General features: G+C 39.4%; 1 protein-coding gene and 1 long non-coding RNA gene across 4 annotated transcripts in view; both read right to left on the bottom strand.

The window, feature by feature from the left end:
• KPNA5 (karyopherin subunit alpha 5) overlaps positions 1-16,482 on the bottom strand; it is a 57,061-nt gene extending 40,579 nt beyond the window's left edge. The window contains exons 1-5 of one of the 3 annotated variants that reach the window (XM_055262317.2): positions 16,262-16,425; positions 16,048-16,153; positions 8,172-8,305; positions 5,452-5,553; positions 5,216-5,315 (exon numbers count right to left, since the gene is read on the bottom strand). In XM_055262317.2, coding sequence (XP_055118292.1) covers positions 5,216-5,315; positions 5,452-5,553; positions 8,172-8,305; positions 16,048-16,120 — 409 coding nt within the window. In that variant the 5' untranslated portion in view covers positions 16,121-16,153; positions 16,262-16,425. Of the gene's footprint in view, positions 1-5,215; positions 5,316-5,451; positions 5,554-8,171; positions 8,306-16,047 lie in introns of all 3 variants that reach the window. The other 2 variants (XM_055262333.2, XM_063620599.1) reach the window with 2 other exon arrangements.
• Positions 16,483-21,023: 4,541 nt separating this feature from the next.
• The window catches only part of LOC129472575 (uncharacterized), a 6,213-nt gene continuing 640 nt past the window's right edge, over positions 21,024-26,596 (bottom strand). Inside the window, exons 2-4 of the long non-coding RNA XR_008653975.1 lie at positions 24,515-24,667; positions 23,658-23,699; positions 21,024-21,245 (exon numbers count right to left, since the gene is read on the bottom strand). This is a non-coding gene — a long non-coding RNA (uncharacterized lncRNA). The remainder of the gene's footprint in view (positions 21,246-23,657; positions 23,700-24,514; positions 24,668-26,596) is intronic.

Here is a 26,596-nt window from a genome sequence, read left to right as displayed (position 1 = left end):
ATCTGTACAAATCATTCTTTTTGATATAGAAAAATGTTTTCATTAAGTTTTAAGTCAGCTCAAATCCTAGAAACCTTGTTCTCAATTGTTAAGAAAGATTTACTTAGAAACAGACTTCCTTCTTCCTTTTCATTTTTCTACAAATTTGCTATTCTTCTAACTTGGGCAAAATTTAGAAAATTTCTGCAAAGTTAGTAAAGTTATACCCATCAAGTTTTGCTTGGGTGTTTTAAATGAAAAGCCCCAATTCTTCAAGATGGAAAACTGAATTCCAGACCCTAACTTATACTGTTGTAAAACATCAACAGGATAAGACAATAAGTATTCTTAATCATTTTACCTTCCATCTTAAAAAAATCAAAACAAAATCATAGGGTTGCAATTACCACCTTCACTTTCTTGTTTTTCCTTTATTTCCAAAGAAAATCATAAATATATTATCCTATTTTGTTTTTAATTTAATGGACAGAAATTTTGTCTTGCTCTTTGAGAGAAAGAGATGAGAGAGAGAAGGAAGAAAATATAGGGTTTTGTGGTTGGTAGGTAGGGCGAGGTGGGCATTGAGAATGTCAGCTATATATATAAGAGTAAATATAGACATGATATGATATATACCTACACACACACACACACACACACACACACACACACACATATATAAGAACCCAAATATAGTTTCTTCCTGGTGAATTAAAAGCAACAAGTTTATATTTATCTTCATCTAAAAGAAAGCAATTAAAGTGCACTTGGATTGTCAGCTTATCTAACAGGTATCATGAACTACTATTAGTATTATATTGACAGGACGATAGCCTATATAATCTTATAATGGTGATAAACTGCTACCAAGAAGACTTTTAGTCATTATGGCAATAAGTAGTATAGCGGGAATATCTCCTTCAGCGCTGAAAACTAAGCAAGAGTCAGGCAAAAGAAAAAAGCTTTGGAGAACGTTCTACAAAACTGGGATTGAAGAAAAGGATGGTTTGTGATTTACATCCACAAGAGTGGCCACGACAAGGAAATAAATAGAAGATGTAACAAAAGGTCACCATCGCAGACTTAAGTCAGAGGAGTAAAAGCTAGAGCTAAGATAGGCTGTGCAGTACCCAGGGCATATTCATATCTTCCTAGTGTCTACAGTAAGAACACTAATTACAATAAAGAAATGCCTGCAAAAGAGGCAAAGTTTCCTGTTCTTTCTGCTTCCAGTTCTGGGCTCTAGATGCTTGCTTTCCCATATTTCCTACTTTGACAGATCAAATAAAAATACAGTAAATCTATTATTTTTCTAGGCCTGATAGATGTGGCAGGAACTCACATCAATCAGTGAAAGAAAACGTCTATTAACTCCTTGCTGTATGTCCAACTGGGCAAGCATAATTCCATTACAAAGAAAAAACAGAGAACACAATTGTCTCTGTGAAAGATAGTACAGTTTATGGGAAACAGAATACCTTGAGGAATTAGACTAAATGAGGACCAAATCTTCTGATCAAAGAATTCGATACCCAGACAACTTGCTCAAAGACATCAGAAATATAGTTATTTAGACATATAAAGGCTTAAAAAAAATGTACCAATGCAATTTTCCTAGAATGGGGGTAAGAAAGGGGTAGAAAATCCTTCAAGCAATGCTCTAATAAAAAATTAATCAAGATAAAGAATTCAATAATGAGGAAATGGTATAAAAACACTGGTGACAAACTCTGAAACTCTTAAATCTAAAGAAATTCTGTTATCAGTATGACATGTATGTCAAAATAAAATCTTGAAGGAATATACTTAAAAAACAATTTAAAAATATTAATCTGACTCAGAAAATAATCCCAATTATAAAAACCAAAACTGTGAAGTATTGTGAGGAAGACAGAAGCCATTCTTGATTGCATAAGGGTTTCCTGACATTGCTAAGGTATGTGAGGAACAGAAAATGAAAGTTAAATTTATTTATGAACATAAATTACAGTAAGAAAGAAAAAGTGAAAGCCTTGTAATCTATGCTGACCTGATCACAAGATTTCTTTCATTCTTCATGTGTCACTAAACTCTGTCTCCCTTAGGACAATAAGGCAGTTGAGCTAAGGGCATTTTCAAAACCTTACCCATTCATATATACAATCCCATAAAATTAGAATTACTAGTTCAATAAATTCCATATATGAAACACAAGTAGAAGATTTAAATTTTTATTTAAATGAATTCTTACTAACTCAATATAAAATTGGTCAAATAACATAAATAGGCAATTATGTATTAAAAAGAACCAATAAATAAGGCAAAATATTCAACCTAATTACAAAAAAAAAGCCAAATAATGAATTACTATTATATAAGCACTTATTTTTTTCTTAAAGATAATTATGAGGCCAAGCATGGTGGCTCACACCTGTAATCACAGAACTTTAGCAAGCAAAGGTGGGAGGAGAGTTTGAGACCAGCCTGGGCAATATGACAAAACCCTGACTCCACTAAAAATACAAAAAATTAGCTGGGTTTGGTGATGCATGCCTGTCGTCCCAGCTACTCAGGAAGCTGAAGTAGGAGAATCACCTGAGCCTGGAAAGCAGAGGCTATAGTGAGCTGTGATTCTGCTACTGCACTCCAGGCTGGGCGACAGGAGTGAGATGTTGTCTCAAAAAAAAAGAAAAAGAGAATTGTGAATGTTGGTAAAAATAGTAAAATGAATGCTTGTACAAACTGAAGATGGGATTGTAAATTAATACAGTGTATTCCCTTTGACCCCGTACTTCACTTTTATGAATGTACATTAAGGAAATTTATATTACTTAACAATTATTGTAGCATTTTTATGGTAATCTAAAATTGAGAAAAATTTAAATGCCTGATTACATTATTTTGTGATTTAAATGCCTGATTACATTATTTTATGTTCACACTCTATGTTATGATACCATTTAAAAAATCATGTCTGATTGTATATCCAGAAAACCCCATCGTCTCAGCCCAAAATCTCCTTAAGCTGATAAGCAACTTCAGCAAAGTCTCAGGATACAAAATCAATGTGCAAAAATCACAAGCATTCTTATACACCAATAACAGACAAACAGAGAGCCAAATCATGAGTGAACTCCCATTCACAATTGCTTCAAAGAGAATAAAATACCTAGGAACCCAACTTAGAAGGGATGTGAAGGACCTCTTCAAGGAGAACTACAAACCACTGCTCAATGAAATAAAAGAGGATACAAACAAATGGAAGAACATTCCATGCTCATGAGTAGGAAGAATCAATATCGTGAAAATGGCCATACTGCCCAAGGTAATTTATAGATTCAATGCCATCCCCATCAAGCTACCAATGACTTTCTTCACAGAATTGGAAAAAACTACTTTAAAGTTCATATGGAATCAAAAAAGAGCCCGCATTGCCAAGATAATCCTAAGCAAAAAGAACAAAACTGGAGCCATCACGCTACCTGATTTCAAACTATACTACAAGGTTACAGTAACCAAAACAACATGGTACTGGTACCAGAGATATAGACCAATGGAACAGAACAGAGCCCTCAGAAATAATGCCACGTATCTACAACTATCTGATCTTTGACAAACCTGACAAAAACAAGAAATGGAGAAAGGATTCCCTATTTAATAAATGGTGCTGGGAAAACTGGCTAGCCATATGTAGAAAGCTGAAACTGGATCCCTTCCTTACACCTTATACAAAAATTAATTCAAGATGGATTAAAGACTTACATGTTAGACCTAAAACCATAAAAACCCTAGAAGAAAACCTAGGCAATACCATTCAGGACACAGGCATGGGCAAGGACTTCATGTCTAAAACACCAAAAGCAATGGCAACAAAAGCCAAAGTTGACAAATGGGATCTAATTAAACTAAAGAGCTTCTGCACAGCAAAAGAAACTACCATCAGAGTGAACAGGCAACCTACAGAATGGGAGAAAATTTTTGCAATCTACTCATCTGACAAAGGGCTAATATCCAGAATCTACAAAGAACTCAAACAAATTTACAAGGAAAAAACAAACAACCCCATCAAAAAGTGGGTGAAGGATATGAACAGACACTTCTCAAAAGAAGATATTCATGCAGCCAAAAGACACATGAAAAAATGCTCATCATCACTGGCCATCAGAGAAATGCAAATCAAAACCACAATGAGATACCATCTCACACCAGTTAGAATGGCCATCATTAAAAAGTCAGGAAACAACAGGTGCTGGAGAGGATGTGGAGAAATAGGAACACTTTTACACTGTTGGTGGGACTGTAAACTAGTTCAACCATTGTGGAAGTCAGTGTGGCGATTCCTCAGGGATCTAGAACTAGAAATACCATTTGACCCAGCCATCCCATTACTTGGTATATACCCAAAGGATTATAAATCATGCTGCTATAAAGACACATGCACACATATGTTTATTGCAGCACTATTCACAATAGCAAAGACTTGGAATCAACCCAAATGTCCAACAATGATAGACTGGATTAAGAAAATGTGGCACATATATACCATGGAATACTATGCAGCCATAAAAAATGATGAGTTCATGTCCTTTGTAGGGACATGGATGAAGCTGGAAACCATCATTCTCAGCAAACTATCGCAAGGACAAAAAACCAAACACCACATGTTCTCACTCATAGGTGGGAACTGAACAATGAGAACACATGGACACAGGAAGGGGAACATCAAACACCGGGGCCTGTTGTGGGGTGGGGGGAGCAGGGAGGGATAGCATTAGGAGATATACCTAATGTTAAATGAAGAGTTAATGGGTGCAGCACACCAACATGGCACATGTACACATATGTAATAAACCTGCACATTGTGCACATGTACCCTAAAACTTAAAGTATAATAAAAAAAATTAAAAATAAATAAAAAATAAAAAAATACAAATTAAAATAAAAAATCATGTCCGAAAAATATTTCTACAAGAATTAAAAAATATGTATCTCTAATCTTATTTCTTGGCAGCAGGATTAACCTTTTTATATTTGCCTCTTTAACTGCTTTTATGTTTTTACAATTTTTCTACAGTCAACATGTTACTTTGCTAACATCATGTTCAAAAACGGATGTTACCTTACAATATATTTTACAGAGAATATAACACCTGTGTCTAGCAAAGAAAGGTATTTTAAAATTAAAAGAAAACAATAAAATAAACCTCTACTACAAAATCCTATAATATCAAATAAGCATACTGAAAATAATTCTTGCCTTTAGAAAGCAGCTTTCTAAATTTCTGTGTTGCTGTTAGCTGTTGATCAGCATTATTAGAAAAAATCATCTGAACCATATCTGTAGTAACAACTTCTTCCTAAAACACACACACAAAAATATAATTAACATTTACATATTTTACATGAATAATTTTGCATGCATAAATATTTGTTAGACATACTATTGCTAAAATTATTGAGGTATAATTTGAAATATATTTTGGTAAAGTATACCTCTGGAATGGGTACAGTGGAACTAATATCTGGATCCTGTATAGGACTTTCAAGCATAGATTCATCATTTCTGGGCAAAGAGACATTTCTGCGTTTGAACAACTGTAATAAAGAGAAATCAGTTTACACATTGAGCTTTCCGTAAAACATTAAATTGCCATAGAATTCCATGTTTTCGTTTGAGTGGACAAAAAAACCCTATCAATTTTATAACTTAAAATTCTGAATATTTGAGTATTTCCCAATCATTATACTAGGAAGATCTAAGGTATTTATGAGAAGTCAAATTTCTGGGCTAGCTTTTGGCTGCACAGACTACTTCACGTCACTTTGAATCTCAGATCTTTTACCAACGGTAAGCCTGTAAGTGGAATACACATAGTAATTTTATAGCACTTAAAAAAGCACATATTTCCACACTGGTTTATGAGGTATCTAAGAATTTTTGCAAGAAAACTTAAAAAGCACATCTGTTACATAGGAAAGATAACATCTGATACATTAACAGATTTAGTATATCTGATTAACAAGGAATAGAAAACAATTCTTAGGAATGACAGTCCTATGCTTATTAATTCAGGAGCAGATAAAAATGAAGCAGAAAAAAAGAAGAAAGAAACATGGTGAGTTCACTAAAGGAGATTTATAGGTACAGTTGGCCCTCCATATCTGTGAGTTCCACATTCCCAGATTCAACCAACCTTGGATCAAAAATAATAATAACAATAAAAAATAATAAGCCAAGCATGGCAGCACGTGCCTCTGGTCTCAGCTACTTGAGAAGCTGAGGTGGGAGGGTTGCACATGCCCAGGAATTGGAGGGCAACCTGGGCAACACAGCAAGACCTCATCTCTTAAAAATCAACAACAACAAAAAAATACAAAAATAAAAAGTAATACATATTTTATTTTACTTTATTTTTATTTTATTTTATTTTTTGAGACGGAGTCTCGCTCTGTCTCCAGGCCGGAGTGCAGTGGCATGATCTTGGCTCACTGCAACCTCCACCTCCTGGGTTCAAGCGATCCTCCTGCCTAAACCTCCTGGGTAGCTGGGATTACAGGCGTGCGCCACCATGCCTGGCTAATTTTTTTATTTTTAGTAGAGACGGGGTTTCACCATGTTGGTCAGGCTGGTCTCCAACTCCTGACCTCAGGTGACCCGCCCACCTAGGCCTCCCAAAGTGCTGGGATTATAGGCATAAGCCACTGAGCCCGACAATAATACATATTTTAAAACAACACAGTATAACAACTCAACTACATAGCATTTACACTGTATTAGATATTATAAGTAATCTGGAGATGACTTAAAATATACAAGAGGATGTGTGCAGGTAATATGCAAATATCACGCCATTTTACATAAAGGACCTGAGCATCAGTAAATTTTGATATCCGCAGAGGATCCTGGAACCAAGGGATGACTCTACATTTCCTAAATCAAAATTTGAGGAAAACAAAATCTGGTTATACTCTTTTTGATAGCTAAATAAATATGGTTCTTCATTTTTTTTTTTTTTTTTTTTTTGAGATGGAGTCTCACTCTGTCGCCCAGGCTGGAGTGCAGTGGAGCCATCTCGGCTCACTGCAAACTCTGCCTCCCGAATTCATGCCATTCTCCTGCCTCAGCCTCCTGAGTAGCTGGAACTACAGCGCCAGCCACCACACACGGCTAATTTTTTTGTATTTTTAGTAGAGACGGGGTTTCACCGTGTTAGCCAGGATGGTCTCGATCTCCTGACCTCATGATCCGCCCACCTCAGCCTCCCAAAGTGCTGGGATCAAAGGGGTGAGCCAGCACTCCCTGCCTGTTCTTCTTCAATATGTAAACAATCCTCCTTTTAAACATTTATTCAACATGATTTTTTTAGTACCTACTATAATGTATGAAGGACTGTATTAGATGCTGTAGATAGGGAGAAGAGAAATCATTATCATATTTCTGAAATAGGCCTTGCCTATTACATGCCTGTAATCCTAGCACTTTGAGAGGCAGAGGCAGGAATATTGCTTGAGGCGACGAGTTCAATAACAGCCTGGGCAACATAGCAGGACCCCATCTCTACTTACAGAATAGAATAGAACAGAATAGGCCTTTTCTACTTTCTTCACTGCTAGTCCTTTTCACACATCAGTTTTAATTCACATGTGTGAGAACCACATTCTTTTACTTATTTATAAATACTTCTACATTTAAGTACATCTTGGAATAAAAAATGTCGAGATGTACTCTCTTAAATGATTTTATATTCTTTATGTCACATATGCAAAGTATAAACAGAGATCTGGCTAATAAGACAATGGGGGAACAGTATGAATAGCATGGGAAGAAGACAATAACTTACTTACGGGCAAGAATTATGAAAACTACAAAGCAGCAAATAATATATAATTAATGTTTCTTTAAGGGGCAAATTTTACAATGACAAATGGAAGTGATCTAAATAGATGCAAGAGGAAAAATTTCTTAGCAGTGGGGTAAAAATATAATTAACACAACAGGTTTATCGATAAAACAGAAAATCCATTTCTCCCAGTGACTAAAAGTAGCACAGAGTCCTGTTTCACAAATTTGCAATTATGATGCCTGGAGTCTAATAAATAATAGATTTAGCTATATTCAATTTCTTAAAACATTTCCATTTAAAATTATCCAATAATTAGCAAACAATTAAAATTTTAAAAAAACACCAAATTAAATAGCTAAACACACCTACCTGTTCTTCCCTTTTTTGTTTTCTAAGCTGTATTCCTTCTTCTTCTCTTCGTCTACGCATCTCTTGAGGATTTAGGGCTTTATTCTTATAGCTTTTCATTCTATAGTTATCTTTCCCTGGACTAGCCATGGCATCTTAAAGGAAGGAGAAAAGAAAACAGACACTGATAACTCACTCTCTCAAAACAACATGAGACACTTAATCTAGCAACTAAATTCAGGCTCACTGATTAACAGGTCAACAAAACCCATTCTGAAAATTACGTACAAAGAATACATTCCCTTAATTCCACATCAAGATTAGAGCAAAATGACCACATATTTTAGAAATAATACCCTAAACAAATAATTGTGGTCTAAACAAAGACAAAGTTTACCCTATCTTATTGATTCCAAGACGCAACAACCTTTCCTGTCTCCCTAGCCCCCACAGTGTTTTAACCTTTCTGAAACATAATTACTGTCAGGAAATAATCATGAATTATTTGGGTTAAAAAAAAAAGTCTTCTAAATTACAGTTTCTGGTTAGATCAAGAAATAACCAGCTTTGAAGTATCTCATTTTTAATGAAATATGATATTAGGCTCCAGTAAGCACATCTCAAATATTTATTGGGGTCTAGCTTCTTTCACTTACTGAAGACATTGCCTTAAGAGCTATGGCCACAAGGGTCAGGACTTGAATTATGACTACAATATCAGTTTTTAGTACTCCAGTATAATTAGTTCTTTTGAAATACTAAAATACATGTATACTTTATTTTTAAGTAGTTTTATTGCAAATGTGTTTTAAAACTTAACATTTATATACATACTTTATAAATACATAAAATATATGCAAATATATTTCAGATTTGAAATATATGTGCTAGTTTTAGAAAGTGAATTATAAACTTTTTAACAATGTAACAGTATTGATATCTTGATATTATCTTATAGGAATATTAAAATACTGATATTATAACCTATTCTGGACTTACACATCACACACACAAAAAATCTGCCTAAAGCACGGTGCCAACTTCAGTTTAACATTAGATAATTAGTGAGTACCCAGTATGTTATTCTGTTAAATTCAGAGGACCTATCCATGTCCAACCAGGGACAATGTTGTGACCAATTAGCTTATGAAGTAAACACAAGAGAAGGAGAGGCTGGCATCTGTCTGCCATCCCTGATATTGAAGAGACAGACTAACGAATTGGCAAATTTTATTGTAAGCAGTACACTAAAATACATGCTTTAAGTCTTGTGAGAGCAGTGAAGATACGGCAACTAATTGTGCCTTAGGGACTTCTGAAAGCTTCATGGGTACCCTATCTTAAAGGAAAAGCAGGAAAGAGAAATGGGGAGAATCAAGCATTTCAAGCAGAAGGAATATATGCAAAGGCAAAGTTTTTGAAGAAGCCTTGCATAACCAAGAACAGTAAGAGACTAAGTGTGTCCAAAATGAGGATGCATGGCAGAACATAAAGCTATAAAGGTAGGTTAGAGGACATATGGTTCCTATAATGCAGCTGTGAAATCTGGACTTGATCCTAAGGAATAGAATTAAACAAATTAAGGAAAAGGTTGTTCTACACAGTTGAGAGAGAGAAATAGGAAAGATGCTGAAGGCGTGAACTAAACAAGTTACTACAATGAAAACATAGAAGACAGGTTGGATTCTAGAAATATTTCTGAAATTGATTCAGTAAAAATTAGAGACCAGATGAACGTTAACAGATATCTGGTGAGGAAGAAAAGGGAGTTGAGGATGACTCCATGGTTTTTAACTAAGCCATTTGAGTAGTATGGCAAGATAACATAAGACAGAGAATACAGATAGAGGATCAGAGTAGTGGTTGTTGTGTTTACATATCAGCTTGTTTCTGAGACAAAAATAATGAATTCCATTATTTTATTTTTAAATTTATATTTAGTAAAAATCACTCTTTTGGTATACATTTCTATGAATTTAACAAATGTACAGGCATGTAACTATCACGATCAAGACACAGAACAGTTGTCACCCCCAAAAACTCCCTCAAGCTGCTCCTATTAGCCCTCCCTGACCCTTAACATCTGGTAAAAAGTTAATTCTCCACCCCTACAGTTCTGCCTTTTCCTGAATTTCAGAAAAAGGGATTCATACAGCATGTAGTCTTTTAAATCTGGCTTCTCAGAAAAAGTATGAAATATCTCAGAATATAGCAGCCAGGGAGGTGAAAGACCTCTAGAGTGAGAATTACAAAACGCTGCTAAAAGAAATCAGAGATGACACAAACAAATGGAAAAACATTCCATGCTTGTGGATAGGAAGAATCAATATCGTGGAAATGGCCATACTGGCCAAAGCAATTTACAGATTCAACGCTATTCCTATCAAATTGCCAATGACATTCTTCACAGAACTAGAAAAAACTATTTTAAAATTCATATGGAACCAAAAAAGGGGCTGAATAGCCAAGGCAAACCTAAGCAAAAAGAACAAAGTTGGAGGCATCATATTACCTGACTTCAATCTGTACTACAGGGCTACAGTAACCAAAACAGCAGGGTACTGGTACAAAAACAGACACATAGACCAATGAAACAAAATAGCCCATAAATAAGGCCACACACCTACAACCATGTGATCTTTGACAAAACTGACAAAAAGAAGCAACTGGGAAAGGACTCCCTATTCAATAAATGGTGCTGGGATAACTGGCTAGCTATACGCAGAAGATTGAAACTGGACCCCTTCCATATACAGAACAACTTGAGATGGATTAAAGACTTAAATGTAAAACCCAAAACTATAAAAACCCTGGAAGACAACCTAGGCAATACCATTCTGGACACAGGAATAGTCAGAGATTTCATCACGAAGGGGCTATTGCAACAAAAGAAAAAACTGACAAATGGGATCTAATTAAACTTAAGCGCTCCTGCACAGCAAAAGAATCTATCAACAGAGTAAAAGACAATCTATAGAATGGGAGAAAATTATTGCAAACTATGCATCTGATAAAGGTCTAATATCCAGCATCTATAAGAAACTTAAACAAATTTACAAGAAAAATACAAACAACCCCATTAAAAAGTGAGCAAACGACATGAACAGACACTTCTCAAAGGACATACATGCAGCCAAGAAGCATATGAAAAAAAGGTCAACATCACTTATCATTAGAGAAATGCAAATCAAAACCAGAATAAAATACCATCTCACACCAGTCAGAATGGCTATTATTAAAAGGTCAAAAAGAGCCAGGTATGGTGGTTCACGCCTGTAATCCCAGCACTTCGGGAGCTAGAGGCAGGAGGATCGCTTGAGCTCAGGAGTTCGAGACCAGCCTGGGCCACACAGTGAGACCCTGTCTCAACAAAATATCAAAACATTACCCAGGCATGGTGGCATGTGACTATAGTCTCAGCTACTCGGAAGGCTGAGGTGGAAGAATCACTTGAGCCCAAAGGTCAAGGCTACAGTGGCCATGATCACACCACCGCACTGCAGCCTGGGCAACAGTGAGACCATGTCTCAAAAAAGAAAAGAAAAAAAGTCAAAAAACAAATGTAAATTAGTTCAATCACTGTGGAAAGCAGTGTGGCAATTCCTCAAAGAGCTAAAAACAGAACTACCATTTGGCCCAGCAATCCCATTACTGGGTATATATCCAGAGGGATATAAATCATTCTACCATAAAGACACGTGCACACGAATGTTCAGTGCAGCCCTTTTTACAATAGGAAAGACATGGAATCAACCTAAATGCCCATCAATAACAGACTGGATAAAGAAAATGTGGTACATAAACACCATGAAATACTATACAGCCACAAAAAAGAATGTGATCATGTCTTCTGTGGGAACATGAATGGAGCTGGAGGACATTATCCTTAGCAAACTAATGCAGGAACAGAAAAACAAATACCACATGTTCTTACTTATAAGTGGGAGCTAAATGATGAAAAAACATGGACACAAAGAAGGGAACAACAGACACTGGGGGCCTACCGGAGGGTGGAGTGTAGGAGGAGGGAGAGAAGCAGAAAAAATAACTATTGGGTACTAGACTTAGTACCTGGGTGACAAAATAATCTGTACAACACCCATGACACGAGTTTACCTATACAATAAACTTGCACATGTGCCCCAAGCATAAAGGTAAAATAAACAACAACAAAACCAACAAAATAAATCTGGCTTCTTTCATTTAGCACGGTATTTGAGTCATCCACGTTGTTGGCATCTATCAACTCTCCTTTCTTATTGCTGTTATTCCACTGTAGGGACATATCACGGTTTATCAGTTTTCCCGTTAAAGAACATCTGGGTGGTTTCCAGTTTTGGGAGGTTATGAATAAATGTGCTACATACATTCATGTAAAGGTGTTTGTGTAAACATAAGTTTTCATTTCACTCAGTAAATATCTAGGAGTAGAACTGATGGATAATACGGCAAGTTTATGTTTCCCTTTATAAGAAACTGCCAAACTTCTTTCCAAAGTGAGTATTCCATCTTGCATTCCCATCAGCAATGTATGAGAGTTCCAGTTGCTTTGCATCCTGTCTCCACTTGATAATGTAAGGGGTTTTGTTGTTGCTGTTGTTAGTCATAGCCATTCTAATAAGTGTATAGTGACTCTGGTTTTAAACATGTTAAATGTATAGTACTTGGTGCACATGTAGGAGGCTTTGATCTATAGATGGTTGAAAATATGGATCAGAACTCAGGACAGGGATCTGGAGTGATCATTTGGTATCATGTAGAGCTACAGAAGAATGATGACCAAAGGAGAAATCTTGGGGACAATCATATTTTAGTGGAAAAAGGCAAGAGCAAAAGAAACCAAAAAGAAGGTCAGAAGAAGTAGAAGAATAAGGAAGAAAATAAGAGTCCTGCAAAGGAAAGGAGTTCAAAAGATAAAGGAATATTTAAGTTGTAGTACCACTGAAAACAGGCCACTTGGTTTATTCATTCATTGATTCATCCAGAAAATAAAAGTGCCTGTAATAATCCAAGTACCATATCAGGCATCAGATTTGGTAATTATGTCACTGGTAAAGATAGTGAGACAAATCTCACTACTGGTGGAGCTCAAGGTAGAAGGGAGGGGCTGAGGACTTGAGAATGACTGAAAAGAAATGCATGATTAATTTACCAAAATTCCTCCTTTAAAATATTTAATAGATTCAACAATACTATGTGCACCTACAAATAGATACCATTAGAAACTGCTCAATATGGCCGGGCAGGGTAGCTCACGCCTGTAATCCTAGCACTTTAGGAGGCCAAGGAGAGTCGATCACTTGAGGTCAGGAGTTCAAGACCAGCCTGGCCAATATAGTGAAACCCCATCGCTATTGAAAATACAAAAATCAGCTGGGCATGCTGGTAGGAGCCTGTAATCCCAGCTACTCCAGAGGCTGAGGGAGGAGAATCACTTGAACTCAGGAGGCAGAGGTTGCAGTGAGCCAAGATCGCTCCAGCCTGGACTCCAGCCTGGGAGACAGAGCAAGACTCTGTCAAAAAAAAAAAAAAAAAAAAAAGGCCGGGCACGGTGGCTCACGCCTGTCATCCCAGCACTTTGGGAGGCCGAGGCGGGTGGATCACGGGGTCAGGAGATCGAGACCATTCTGGCTAACACGGTGAAACTCCATCTCTATTAAAAATACAAAAAATTAGCCTGGCATGGTGGCGGGCACCTGTAATCCCAGCTACTCAGGAGGCTGAGGCAGGAGACCCCGGGAGGGAGACTGCTGGCATGAACCCCGGGAGGCGGAACTTGCAGTGAGCGGAGATCATGCCACTGCACTCCAGCCTGGGCCACAGAGTGAGACTCCATCTCAAAAAAAAAAAAAAAAGAAAAAAGAGGGAAACTGCTCAACACAACTTTACTAATAACAATGTTTGGTATTATTCTCTATTTTGTATCTATAAAAAGCTAGACTCTTAAAAGGAAAAAAATAGAGATCAGAGTTCATTACAGAGCAAACTGACCACAGTATTAGTTGTTTAGTTGTTGAATTATACTCAATACGTATAAAATATTTAAGTAAAATAAAATGCTCATGGAAATAAAACTCTTAAAATATTTATCACCTATATATGTGGCATATTCTGGGCCACTGGCTCTAAACGTTTTCAATCACACATTCTACATACGTAAAATGTATTTGTGCATTCATCCTCAATATATTTATTTCTATACATGCATTACTATTCTAATATACTACTCTAGCATAAAATTCACAAAAAAAAGAAATTTTTAAGAATGAAAGTTTTAAAAGGTAAACAAATAGAAGTTCTAATATTTTCTTACCACATCTGACCGGATCACCTTGTGCCCCACCAAACACACACACAAAGGCGCTACTTATGAGACCATTAATCCAAGCAACCACATTGTATCTGTTCAGCATAAATTTTAGCCAAATAAAATATAGCCCCAACAACTCATATATCACTTGTTCCTTTTTCTTCACTACTACTGACTTCCGGCTTCAGATTTAACACCTGCATCCATCCTCACTGCAGTTGCTTTAAAGGGGACAATAAACCAAGGGAAATTATCTCTAAAGGGGCCCCATCCAATGGGATTGTTTCGTTCACTGAAAAATAAATTTAAAGGCTGCACTTCAAAGGCTGAGGTCTCATAAAAATTAAGTATAAGAAATGTTATTACGGCACTTTAAAGTTACAGAATAGAGGAATTTTTTTTCATTCATAAGCTTTCAACGGCTCTTAGAAAAACCATGTTTAAGTTGGGCAAATAACTAGAATCTGAACTTATGATTTTCTTTAATATCAATCGACATTATTTCTTATGCCAGTAAAGCCTTCATTTCCATGGGGCTGGGCGCCTCATTAGTGAAAGTAAAAGACTGCACAAAGCGGGGGAAGTGCCAACTAGAGAGCCCTCACAACCAAACAAGCAGTACTTAGGTTGGAGGGACAGAGTTGTTCCTGACCTACCAAGAAAGCCACTTTCCTACAGAATATGAGTCATTATTGGGTGTTGTAATTGAGAGATAAATCATTAGTGTTTTTGTCTTTTTTTAAAAAACGTGTCTAAAAAGCTCAAAAGAAAATGCCAGTGTCATATTCTTTTGTTTGTTTGTTTTTTGTTTTTTGAGACAGAGTCTCGCTCTGTCGCCCAGGCTGGAGTGCAATGGCGCGCTCTCGGCTCACTGCAAGCTCCGCCGCCCGGGTTCACACCATTCTCCTGCTTCAGCCTCCCGAGTAGTTGGGACCACAGGCGCCCATGACTATGCCAGGCTAATTTTTTTTTTGTATTTTTGGTATTATTTTTATTTATTATTTTGTATTTTTTTTGTATTTTTTGTATTTTTGGTAGAGACGAGGTTTCACCGTGTTAGCCAGGATGGTCTCGATCTCCTCACCTCGTGATCCACCCGCGTCGGCCTCCCAAAGTGCTGAGATTACAGGCGTGAGCCACCGCGCCCGCCGCCAATGTCATATTCTTTAGACGTATCACTGTCATTTCACAGCTTTCAAATACTTCCATCTCCTATGCATTATCGATGAAAACCTAAGTTTTCATCTTAGAACGGAGCTGCCCGACTATTAGAAGCGTGGAACCCAGGCTTGCCTTGTCGTCGGGAATGAGCACTAGAGGCACCTGCACGCAGGTGGAGGAGGGGCGGCTGGCAGATGGAGAGGGCGAGGCTAGAAGGCCCTCGGGATGGAACCTGTCTCTTCTTTGGACACTGTGGAATTTCCATAAGCTGCTGGACACAGCTGCTGGCTACCAGGTATGAGTGGCAACGTTTAGCAATTCCATTAACTGAAAAGAACTACTGGGAAACGGTGAGGCGGGGCGGCGAAGATGAGACCACCTGCCCACCACTCCTTCTGAGGACCTGCTGAAAGAATCTGAACTCACCACGCCTTCGCGTCCGCAAGGGAAAGGTCCGGCTGCCACGCCCCCGCGACCGCTGTCGCCCTGGGGAAAACATGAGAAACACCCGGCACCGCCAGCTTCCAGAGACCTTCGCAAAGTAAGGGGTAAATAAAAACCGTGGCCCCCGGAACTAGTAGTTCCCAAAGGGACCAAACCCGAGGCTCCCCCAACCTAGCCCGTGTTCACTCCAACTTACCCATTAATGTGGCACTCTCCGATGCCCTGATTTCCCAGTCCCCAGCGGCGACGTGTGTGGCGGGTAACAGAAGGGCCGCCACTCCGCCCCTGGCGTGAAGCGTAGCGACCCAGTTCTCAATCCAAGATGGCGGCCACCTGCGCCCCTTCTCCGAGACCCCGAGGCTCGGCTCCCAGAAGCCCTTGCACTCGACGCGGCGGCGGCGGCGGAGGAGGAGGAGTCGTGGCCGCACATCCTAGCAGTGGGGCGTAGAGAAAGTGCGCGCCTCCGCCCCACCCACCGAAGGAGGAGCCTGTGCCTGCGACAACCCCTGGATTTTAGTTGCGCTTGCGGTGGCCATGCTGTAGGTACTCTGCGGCCCGTAGACCTCCGAGTGTGCAAAGGGACGACCTCCTTTCATTCATTCTTCACGCGTGCGTGCATGCATACATTCTTAATGATATAAACTGTGTCAAGTACCATTTTAGATACATTACTGGGGCTACAACAGTGCAAAAAAGATGGTAAAAATCGCAGCCTTGTTGAGTGTATAGAGAAGCTCACGTTTTCTTCAGCTTCATTTTCTTTTATATGCTCTGCTCGTTTTATTTCAAGCTTTGTAATTTGTCATTTATAATTTTATATTCTATAACATCTGTGGTTTTTTGTTTCGTTTTTTTGTTTTTTTTTTTGAAATGGAGTCTCGCGCTGTCACCAGGCTGGAGTGCAGTGACGCGATCTCGGCTCACTGCAACCTCCGCCTCCCAGGTTCAAGCGAGTCTCCTGCCTCAGCCTCCCAAGTAGCTGGGACTACAGGCATGCGCCACCATGCCCAGCTAATTTTTGTCTTTTTAGTACAGACCAGGTGTCACCGTTTTGGCCAGGATGGTCTTGATCTCTTGACCTCCTGATCCACCCGCCTCGGCCTCCCAAAGTGTTGGGATTACAGGCATGAGCCACCACACCCAGCCACATGTGTGTATTTTTGACAACAATGTATCACCAATAAACAAGTAACTTCAGCTAAAGTACTGTAGATTATAATACACAGCCCTGTAATCTACCCTGGAGTTCAACAAACGGTATTGAAAACAGACTGTGTTCCAGATGCAATGCTAGGAAGAGAATAAATAAGATAAACAATACATGAATCCTGCCCAGAAGACGTTTGCAATTTTTTAAGAGGAAAAACATGAAGACAAATTGTTTTAAGATGTTTGCTATTTTCAATAGTTGAAAAATAAACAGGAGAGAAGGGATTATTTAACTGTGGGTGTGTAGGGCTGAGAAAGGCATGCTTGACAAAGGAAACCTGGGCAGTGTTACCGGAAAGCGTTGCCAATCATGAGTCCATATAGTGAAGTGAAAGCAAGTTTATTAGAGAAGTAAAGAAACAAAAGAATGGCCACTCCATAGGCAGAGCAGTGGCTTGGGCTGCTGAACTGAGTATATAGTTTTTTGTTTTTTTTTGAAACGGAGTCTCACTCTGTCGCCCAGGCTGGAGTGCAGTGGTGCGATCTCGGCTCACAGCAAGCTCCGCCTCCCGGGTTCACGCCATTCTCCTGCCTCAGCCTCCCGGGTAGCTGGAAATTTTTTGTATTTTTAGTAGAGGCAGGGTTTCACCGTGTTAGCCAGGATGGTCTGGATCTACTGACCTCGTGATCCTCCTGGCTTGGCCTCCCAAAGTGCTGGGATTACAGGCGTGAGCCACCGCTCCCGGCCAGTTATTTCTTAATTATATGTTAAACAAGGGGTGGGTTTTTCATGAGTTTTCAAGGAAGGGGGCAGGCAATTTTTGGAACTTAGGGTTCTACCCTCTTTTAGACTGTATGACTTCTGGATGTTGCCATGGCATTTGTAAACTGTCATGGTGCTGGTGGGAGTGTCTTTTAGCATGATAATGCATTATAATTCACGTATAATGAGAAGTGAGGATGACCAGAGGTCACTTTTGTCTTCATCTTGGTTTTGGTGGGTTTTGCCTGTCTTCTTTACCACATCCTGTTTATCAGCAGGGTCTTTGTGACCTGTATCTTGTGTGGACCTCCAATCTTCTGTGACTAAGAATGCCTAACCTCCTGGGAATGCAGCTCAGTAGGTCACAGCCTCATTTTACCCAGCACCTGTTCAAGTTGGAGTCACTCTGGTTCGAACGCCTCTGACAACAGGACTATTGGAGTATTGATAGGAGTTTATTTGCCTTAATCACCTGGCCACCCTATCCCTTTCTTATTTCCTCCCTACTCCTCCGTCCTGGGAGACTGAATTCAAATAGACAATGGCCAGAGAATATATACAAATAGAACACTAACCTACAACCTTCAACAACCAGTCCAGGAAGGCAACCTACTATGTCCAGTAACCAGTCCAAGAAATCAGGTTACTATATGTAGCAACCAGTCCAGGAAGCCAAGCAATAACCCTTGTAGGAATCTACCCCAAATGGCCAGGACGTGATTAATAACTGACAGCTTCTCTAATTTTTGTCTGGGCTTCCAACTCAAGGCCAGCTACAGAGAGCCAAATATCTACCCACCCCTTAATAATTACACAGGATGCCCTGCTTTTAATTAGCCCACCTGCGGCTTCTCCATGCCAACAGCTTTGAATTGGCATACCTGAAACTTTCCCTTTTTTCCACTATAAAGCTTTCCCACTCCTCTGCCTGCCGTTGAGTCTCTGACAAATGCAAGTGATGGTGGCTGACTCCCTTGCTATTGTAAGCTCCAAATAAATTTGGCTTTGCTTGTTCTCATTTAGATGGTCTGCACTTGTTTCTATACTCCTGAAGAAGATTCCTGCTCTCTGGACATGCCTTCCCTCTGGATAGATATGGCAGAAGAGATGGTAATTGTGTCATTTAGACCACTGCTCAGCAGGGTCTAGGTCCCAGCTTTTCATATCTAGGAAAGAACTGGAGGAACAGGATTGGTATCAAGATGCTGACTTCATTAGTTGTATGCAGTGCCAACCACAGCAACTTCCTACCAAGAACTGACCTTCTATGGCATCTTTCCCAATCTGCCTATCAAAATAAAATCCACTTCTCAGTGGTCCTTTTATCCCAAAAGCTGCTGCCTCAACAGTAGACAGCTTATTGCCCTATTAGCTTACCTCTTCCACAAACCATGATGGAAAAGAAAGGGTTCTAACCCATTGGCTCAACGATTTCTTTTTACTTAAGCTGATGCTATGGCCTGAATATGTTTGTCCCTCTCAAATTCATGTGTTGAAACCCAACCCTCAAAGTGATGGCACTAAGAAGTGGGGCCTTTGGGAGGTGATTACATCATGGGGATGGAGTTCTGATGATGGGATTAGTGCTCTTGTAAAACAAGGTCAAAGGAAATGCCTTGCCTATCCACTATGTGAGGGTAGATGTACTGTCTATGAGGAAACCGGCTATCATCAGACACTAAATCTGTCTGAGCCTTGATCTTGGACTTCTGGCCTCCAAAACTGTGAGGAATACAGATGATCCTCAACTTACAATGGGGTTATTTCCCAATAAACCCATCAGTAAGTTGAAAATATTGTAAGTCAAAAATGCATTTAATACACCTAACCTATTGAGCATTATAGCTTATCCTAGACTACCGTAAACATAGTCATAACACTTAGCCTACAATTGGGCAAAGTCGTGTAACACAAAGCCTATGTTAGAATAAAGTTATAAAGAATTTTTAAATCAAAATTCAAAATTTGAAGTATGGTTTATTATTAATGTGTATCACTTTTGCACCATTGTAAAGTTGGAATGTCATAGGTCAAACCATCATAAGTCGGGGACTGTCTGTAAATGTTTACTGTTTGTAAGTCAACCGATTTTTGGTATTTTTGTTATGGCAGCCCAAATGGAATAAGGAAGCAGGTAAGTTATCAAAGTAAGAACATACTTCTGAGATCCTGTTGATCACTGCAGAATTAAAATTTGATATACTTAACTTTACAATGACGACATGAGATAGGGGACACTGAGGCACAGATGAATGTGTAAGTAAACTTTCCACTGTCACAGGGCTAGTAAGAAGTAGCTGTGATTCGTACCTAAGTAGTTTATCTTAATGAGAACTAGATTTAGACTCAAAGTTATTAGTAGCAGGATCATATAATTTGTGTGAACCAGGACATTTTTGATAGTGGAATGGGATACTGTTAATAACTTTTTTGGGATGACCGTCCTGGGCAAACTGGGACACATGACCATCCTAATTGTTGAAGTTGTAAATTATTGTTAAATTTCCCTCACTTCTGTAGCACAAGTCATTCCACACAACAGCATGTATCCTTGCTGCTATTGATAGGTCTGATCCAGGGTGTGGGGACAGAGTGACTTTATTTGAAATGCTAATCTGCCATGTAACTTCTGACTAACCCCAAGTCCAGGAATGTTCCCAAAATGTCTAGTTGATGTATTACTCTTTAAGTAGGAACACCTATTCACCGTAAGTTTCCTCCAAAACAACCCTTGATGCTGTTACAGAAATCACAGGCTGTGACACCTGTAGCCACCCAAACATTCCTTTCAGAGTACGTATATTTTCCCTAAGATATAAGCCCTGGGTTTAGAGGGTTAGCCCTGGGTTTAGTGGTATGGAGATCTACCTGTCTTGTGGCCACGCAAGACCATGCTTCTGTCTGTAAGTTCCCCTAATAAATCACCCAAGACCAATTAACTCAATTTTTCTGCCTTTTTGGGTTCTTGGCTCCTTCAGCATTTGGGGGTTGCTTTGCATATACAGCCCTTTCACGGAACACAGGGAAACAGACTGAGATTCAAGATTTGCCACCTGATATTTATTGCAGAGTGCTCTTTGGGAATAATAACAGTCAGGAGTGAGGAGGCAGGATTTTACAGAGAGATAAATTATGCTGCATTATTAGCAACAGAGACTTCAGACAATCTTACAGGAAGTGCAGAAGCTGGGATGGCCCTTCAGAATTGTCACTGTTGAGGCTAGAGGCTCATGTTTCTATCACTGAATCAAGAAGTCTTTGGATATCACTGAATCAAATCCAGAGAGGAGGGTTAATCTTGGGTGAGGCAGCAGCTCCCTTTGACCAGAGTGCAGTTTCTGCAGTGGATCTTGGCCTAGAGCCCTCATCAGTGGGGCAAGAAAATCCTTTAGTCCTGCACAAGAATTTGGGCAGTGTACCAAAGGTCCTACCACACATACGTTTTCAGTTTTCCAAAGACAAAGAAGTGAATGGCCTTCTTTCAGCTTCATGCCTCCTCTTTCTCATCTTCCTTATTTAGTCTTCCTCCTCTAAGCAACCTATAAATGTTGGTGCCAGGCCTCTTACTTTGCTGCATTGCCTCTCTAGGTGATACAACATACTCCTGTATTTTTAAAAGCCATCTACCTATAAACCACTTTCTCCCAAATTCAAATTTCCATCCCTGACCTCTTCCTGGAGGTCTAAACTCATATATCAAACCTCCATTTGGATGTCTGATGGGCATCTCAAATTTAATAAGCCAAAACAGATTTTTTTAATTCTATCCCATTCTGCTTTATTTCTTTCTCAGGCCTCTTTATCTCTGTAATGATAAAACTGTGCAGCCAGAAACTCCAGCTAAAAAACTTACGAATCATTCTTTACCTTTCCCTTACCAGTGCCTCCCGTCTTTCGCTTCTAGCTCCAAAATAGTCCACATCTACACCTAGTCCATCTCTACTGACACTTCTCCTAGCATTCCATCATTTATTTCATAAACTGCAGTAGTATCCTAATTAAGCAATCTGTATCTACCTTGACTCCTTTACAATCTATTCCCTGTCCAGAAGGTGTAGTAATTTACAATTAAATTTTTATTTATTGTAATCAAATAATACAAATATATCATTTAAAGGGTCCAATAGTAAGTTTGTCATGAAAATTAACACTTCCCACCTGACCATCCCCAGATGCCACTCCCCAGAAGCTACTATTTTCAACTTGTTTAGGTATTCTTATTTGTATCTCTTTTCTAATTAAATATTTTAAAATCATATACTGCTATTTCTTGATTTGTAAAGTCATAGACATTTTCTATTGTTATAGATGTAAAATGAGAATTTATTACTCATAACTGCATTAACCTCCCGACCTACACATTTACACATACTTCCTGATCGCGCATCCTCCAATATAGTTCTATCAAAATTATTTTGGTTAAATCAATATTTAATTTTTATGTAAAAATTACATTCCTTGTATAGTTTTTTATCGTTCTAAAATTAATTGCCTGTTTTCTGTCATTATCATTTGCTTAATTTTCTAACTACTCATCACTAACTCATCTTCAAACACACTGCTGGAGATGTGTATTAGTTTCCTGTTGCTGCTCTAACCAATTACCACAAACTTGCTGACTTAAAATAACACAAATGTATTATCTTACACTTTTAGAGGTCAGAAGTCCAAAATGGGTCTCACTGGGCTAAAACCAAGGTGTCAGCAAAGTTGTGTTTCTTCTGGAGCCTATAGGGGAGAATCCATTTCCTTGCCTTTTCCAGTTCCTTGAAGCTACACACATTCCTTGGCTTCTGGACCCCTTTCAGCAATTACATCTCTCTGACCTGTGTTTCTCTCATCGCATCTCCTTTTCTAAGACTGACCTTACTATCTATCTCCGTCTCATGAGGACCCTTGTGATTACATTGTGCTTACCTAAATAAACCCCTCTTGTCAAGATCCTTAATCACATCTACAAAGTCCCTTTGCCATAAAAAGTAAGATATTCACAGGTTCTGTTAATAAGGAAATAGAATCTTTAAAAAAAATTTAATATTAGAGATGGGGGGGTCTCACTATGTTGGCCAGGCTAGTCACCAACTCCTAGCCTTAAACAATCCTCCCACCTTGGCCTTTCAAAGTGCTGGGATTACACGTGTGAGCCACCGTGCCTGGCCAGGACATAAACATCTTTGAAGGACACTATTCTGCTTAACAGAATATATTTCTCTCAGTATGGTCATAAACATGAAGTGATCTGTCAGCTGCCTCTTTCCTCCCTCCCTCCCTTTCTTTTTCTTCCTTTCTGCCTTCATTCCTGTCTGTTCTCTCTCATCTTGGTAGAGTTTTTTTATGGAATTCCATACCTTCTACTTTCTTTTTCTTTCTTTTTTTTTTTTTTTTTTTTTTTGAGATGGGGTCTCAATCTGACACCCAGGCTAGAGTGCAGTAGTGTGATCTCAGATCACTGCAACCTCTGCCTTCTGGGCTCAAATGATCCTCCAACCTCAGCCTCCTCAGTAACTAGGACCACAGGCACACATCACCACGTCCGGATAATTTTTTGTATTTTTGGTAGTGACAGGGTTTCACCATATTGCCCAGGCTAGTCTCAAACTCCTGAGCTCAAGCAATCCGCCTGCCTCGGCCTCCCAAAGTATAGGATTACAGGTGTGAGCCACCATGCCCGGCCCCATACCTTCCACTTTCTTTGCTTCTTCCCTCATTTGGCGGGAACTTCCTGGGAAATAATAAGAAATAATGTTTCAGGAGAAATTAACCATCACACTGGTGATGGAGAAAATCTAGAGTTGGAGTTCTAACTGTTCCTTATTCAGACTTTCAGTAAAACGATCCTTTATTTAGTTCCAAATGTCACCATCATTTTTAGAAGTATCTTGTGTTTAATTTCTGGAATTTTCAAATTTCTGGGAAGGAGGAGTGTATTAAGATGGAGTAGGGACCCTACTTAGGGGCCCGTGGGCAACCCCCAAGCATGGAAATAAAGGAAAATATTGAGTTCCTTCAAGGAAAATTCCAGGAACCTAGCTAGTGCTGAGAAATAGATGAGCAATTTGATAAACAAAAAGGTAATAGTAGCTTAAAACAGTAGCCTGAAAAAGAGTCAGGAGATGTTTTATTCCCTATAGAAACTTAAGATAACATTTTAACATATGTCCCTGGGTTGTTTTCCAGAAACCCAGATCCCCCACCAAACAGATCTACTGTCCAACATGATTTGGCCCCTGATAAGGGGAAACTGAAGACTAAATCCTGATCCCTGTTCTTTGTTCTAAATTTCTTCCCGAGGGGCCTGGAGGAGATCACGCCCTTGAGCCAGAGCTAATATTCTTTTCTGCTGATCCCAAATGTTTAGATAAAACTTTGCCTCCTTAGCAAATCAAACGTCAGAAAATCTTTGAATCCACCTGTAACCTGTGCCCCCCACCACTTCAAGATGTCCAGCCTTTTAAAATCAAACCAACATATAGCTTCCATGTACTGATTTATGACGTCGCCAGTAACCTCTGCCTCCTCACCTTTAAAAACTCTTACCTGTAAGCAGTGTGGGAGTTCAGGTCTTAAGCATGAGCTACTCAATTCTCCTTGCTTGGTGCCCTGCAATAGATGCCTCAACTCTCTCTTGCTGCTATCCCAGTGTCAGTGTTTGGCTGTGCTGTGCTGGGCAAGCAGACCCCAGCTGCTGTTCTGGGCAAGCAGAAACCCATACAAGTCAAGACAGTATGACTTGACTTGTTTTTTGTTGACATCTGTTCTGAGTTAAGTTCATTATTAATCATTCATCTTTTTTTAGCTTTCAAAGTTTTGTAAAATCTCATTAGCTGTTAGTAGTATTATTTTTATTTTCCTCCTATCATTTTAATAGATTTTGAAAGGCAGAGAAATATAAATTTACATGTTTAATCTTCCATGTTTGTCCACAAATTTCCAGAACGATTTTTTTTTTTTTTTTTTGAGACAGGTTCTCATTCTGTCGCCCAGATTGGTGTGCGATGGTGCCATTATGGCTCACTGCAGCCTCAACCTCCTGGGGCTCAGGTGATCCTCCCACCTCAGTCTCCCAAGTAGCTAGAATTACAGGTCACATCACCACGCCCAGCTAATTTTTGTATTTTTTTGGTCGAGATGGGTTTCTCCATGTTGCCCAGGCTGGTCTGGAATTCCTGGGCTCATGCGATCTGCCCAGCTCTGCCTCCCAAAATGTTGGGATTACAGGCGTGAGCCACCACACCTAGCCAATTTTTAAAAATATACTGTTTATCATCAGATAACGTCACCCTCCTATTTAAATACCTCATTAGCTTTCTACCAGTTCCTATATGATTTGGCCCCTGTCTACAATCCTAACCTCATCTTGTAATCATTTTTCCCCTTACCACATTATGCTCTGGTCAAAAAGTGTTCTTTTTGCTCCAGCCTTAGGCCTTCGTTCTTGTTATTTTATCTGTCTGAAATACTATTTCCCTGGTTAGTGTAAGGTTTGTTCATCAGCACACTCAACCCTTCATCGAGACCTTTTCTAAACATTAGTATCTCTATAATCCAGTTTTATTTTCTTTTTTATTTTATTTTTTTGAGACTCAGTCTCAAAAATCTATTGCTCTATCACTCAGGCTGGAGTGCAGTGGCACGATCTCAGCTCGCTGCAACCTACGCCTCCCGGGTTCAAGCAATTCTCTTGCCTCAGCCTCCCCAGTAGCTGGGATTCCAGGCACCTGCCACCACGCCCAGCTAATTTTTGTATTTCTAGTAGAGACAGGCTTTCACTATGTTGGCCAGGCTGGTCTTGAACTCCTGACCTCAAATGATCTGCCCGCCTCGGCCTCCCAAAGTGCTGGGATTACAGGCGTGGGCCACTGCGCCTGGCCAGTCCAGTTTTATTTTCTTCATAGCACTTATCATGATCAGTTAATTAACTTCTTATTTCCTCTACCTCACCAGCATGTAAGCCTCAAAAGTCTTGAATTTTGTGTATTTTGATTACTGCTGCAGCTCCTGTTCCAAGCAAAATGCCTAATAGACACTCTTTAAATATTTTTTGAATGAAATAAAGGCTGAATGACAAGATATTTGTGATTTTAGGCTAACATGGTGGCTCACACTTTGGGAGGCTAAGATGGGAGGATCATTTGAGGCCAGGAGTTCTAGGTTGTGGTGAGCTATTATAGCCATGTGCTCTGGCCTGGGTGACAGAAAGAGTCCTCCTCTCTAAAAATACATACATATGGCCGGGCACGGTGGCTCACGCTTGTAATCCCAGCACTTCGGGAGGCCGAGGCAGGTGGGTCACGAGGTCAGGAGATTGAGACCTTCCAGGATAACACAGTGAAACCCCGTCTCTACTAAAAATACAAAAAATTAGCCGGGCGTGGTGGAGGGCGCCTGTAGTCCCACCTACTCGGGAGGCTGAGGCAGGAGAATGGCATGAACCCGGGAGGCGGAGCTTGCACTGAGCAGAGATGGCATCACTGCACTCCAGCCTGGGCAACAGAGCAAGACTTCGTCTCAAAAAAAAAAATAATACATACATACATACATACATACATACATACATACCAAGATATTTGTTATCTTGTAACCTTGAGGAAAGAACCTGGTATCCTCTACCTTCAGTGC

Source organism: Symphalangus syndactylus, chromosome 2, assembly GCF_028878055.3.
Source record: "Symphalangus syndactylus isolate Jambi chromosome 2, NHGRI_mSymSyn1-v2.1_pri, whole genome shotgun sequence".
Lineage (NCBI taxonomy): Eukaryota > Metazoa > Chordata > Mammalia > Primates > Hylobatidae > Symphalangus > Symphalangus syndactylus.
This window is presented reverse-complemented; position numbering and strand designations above follow the sequence as displayed.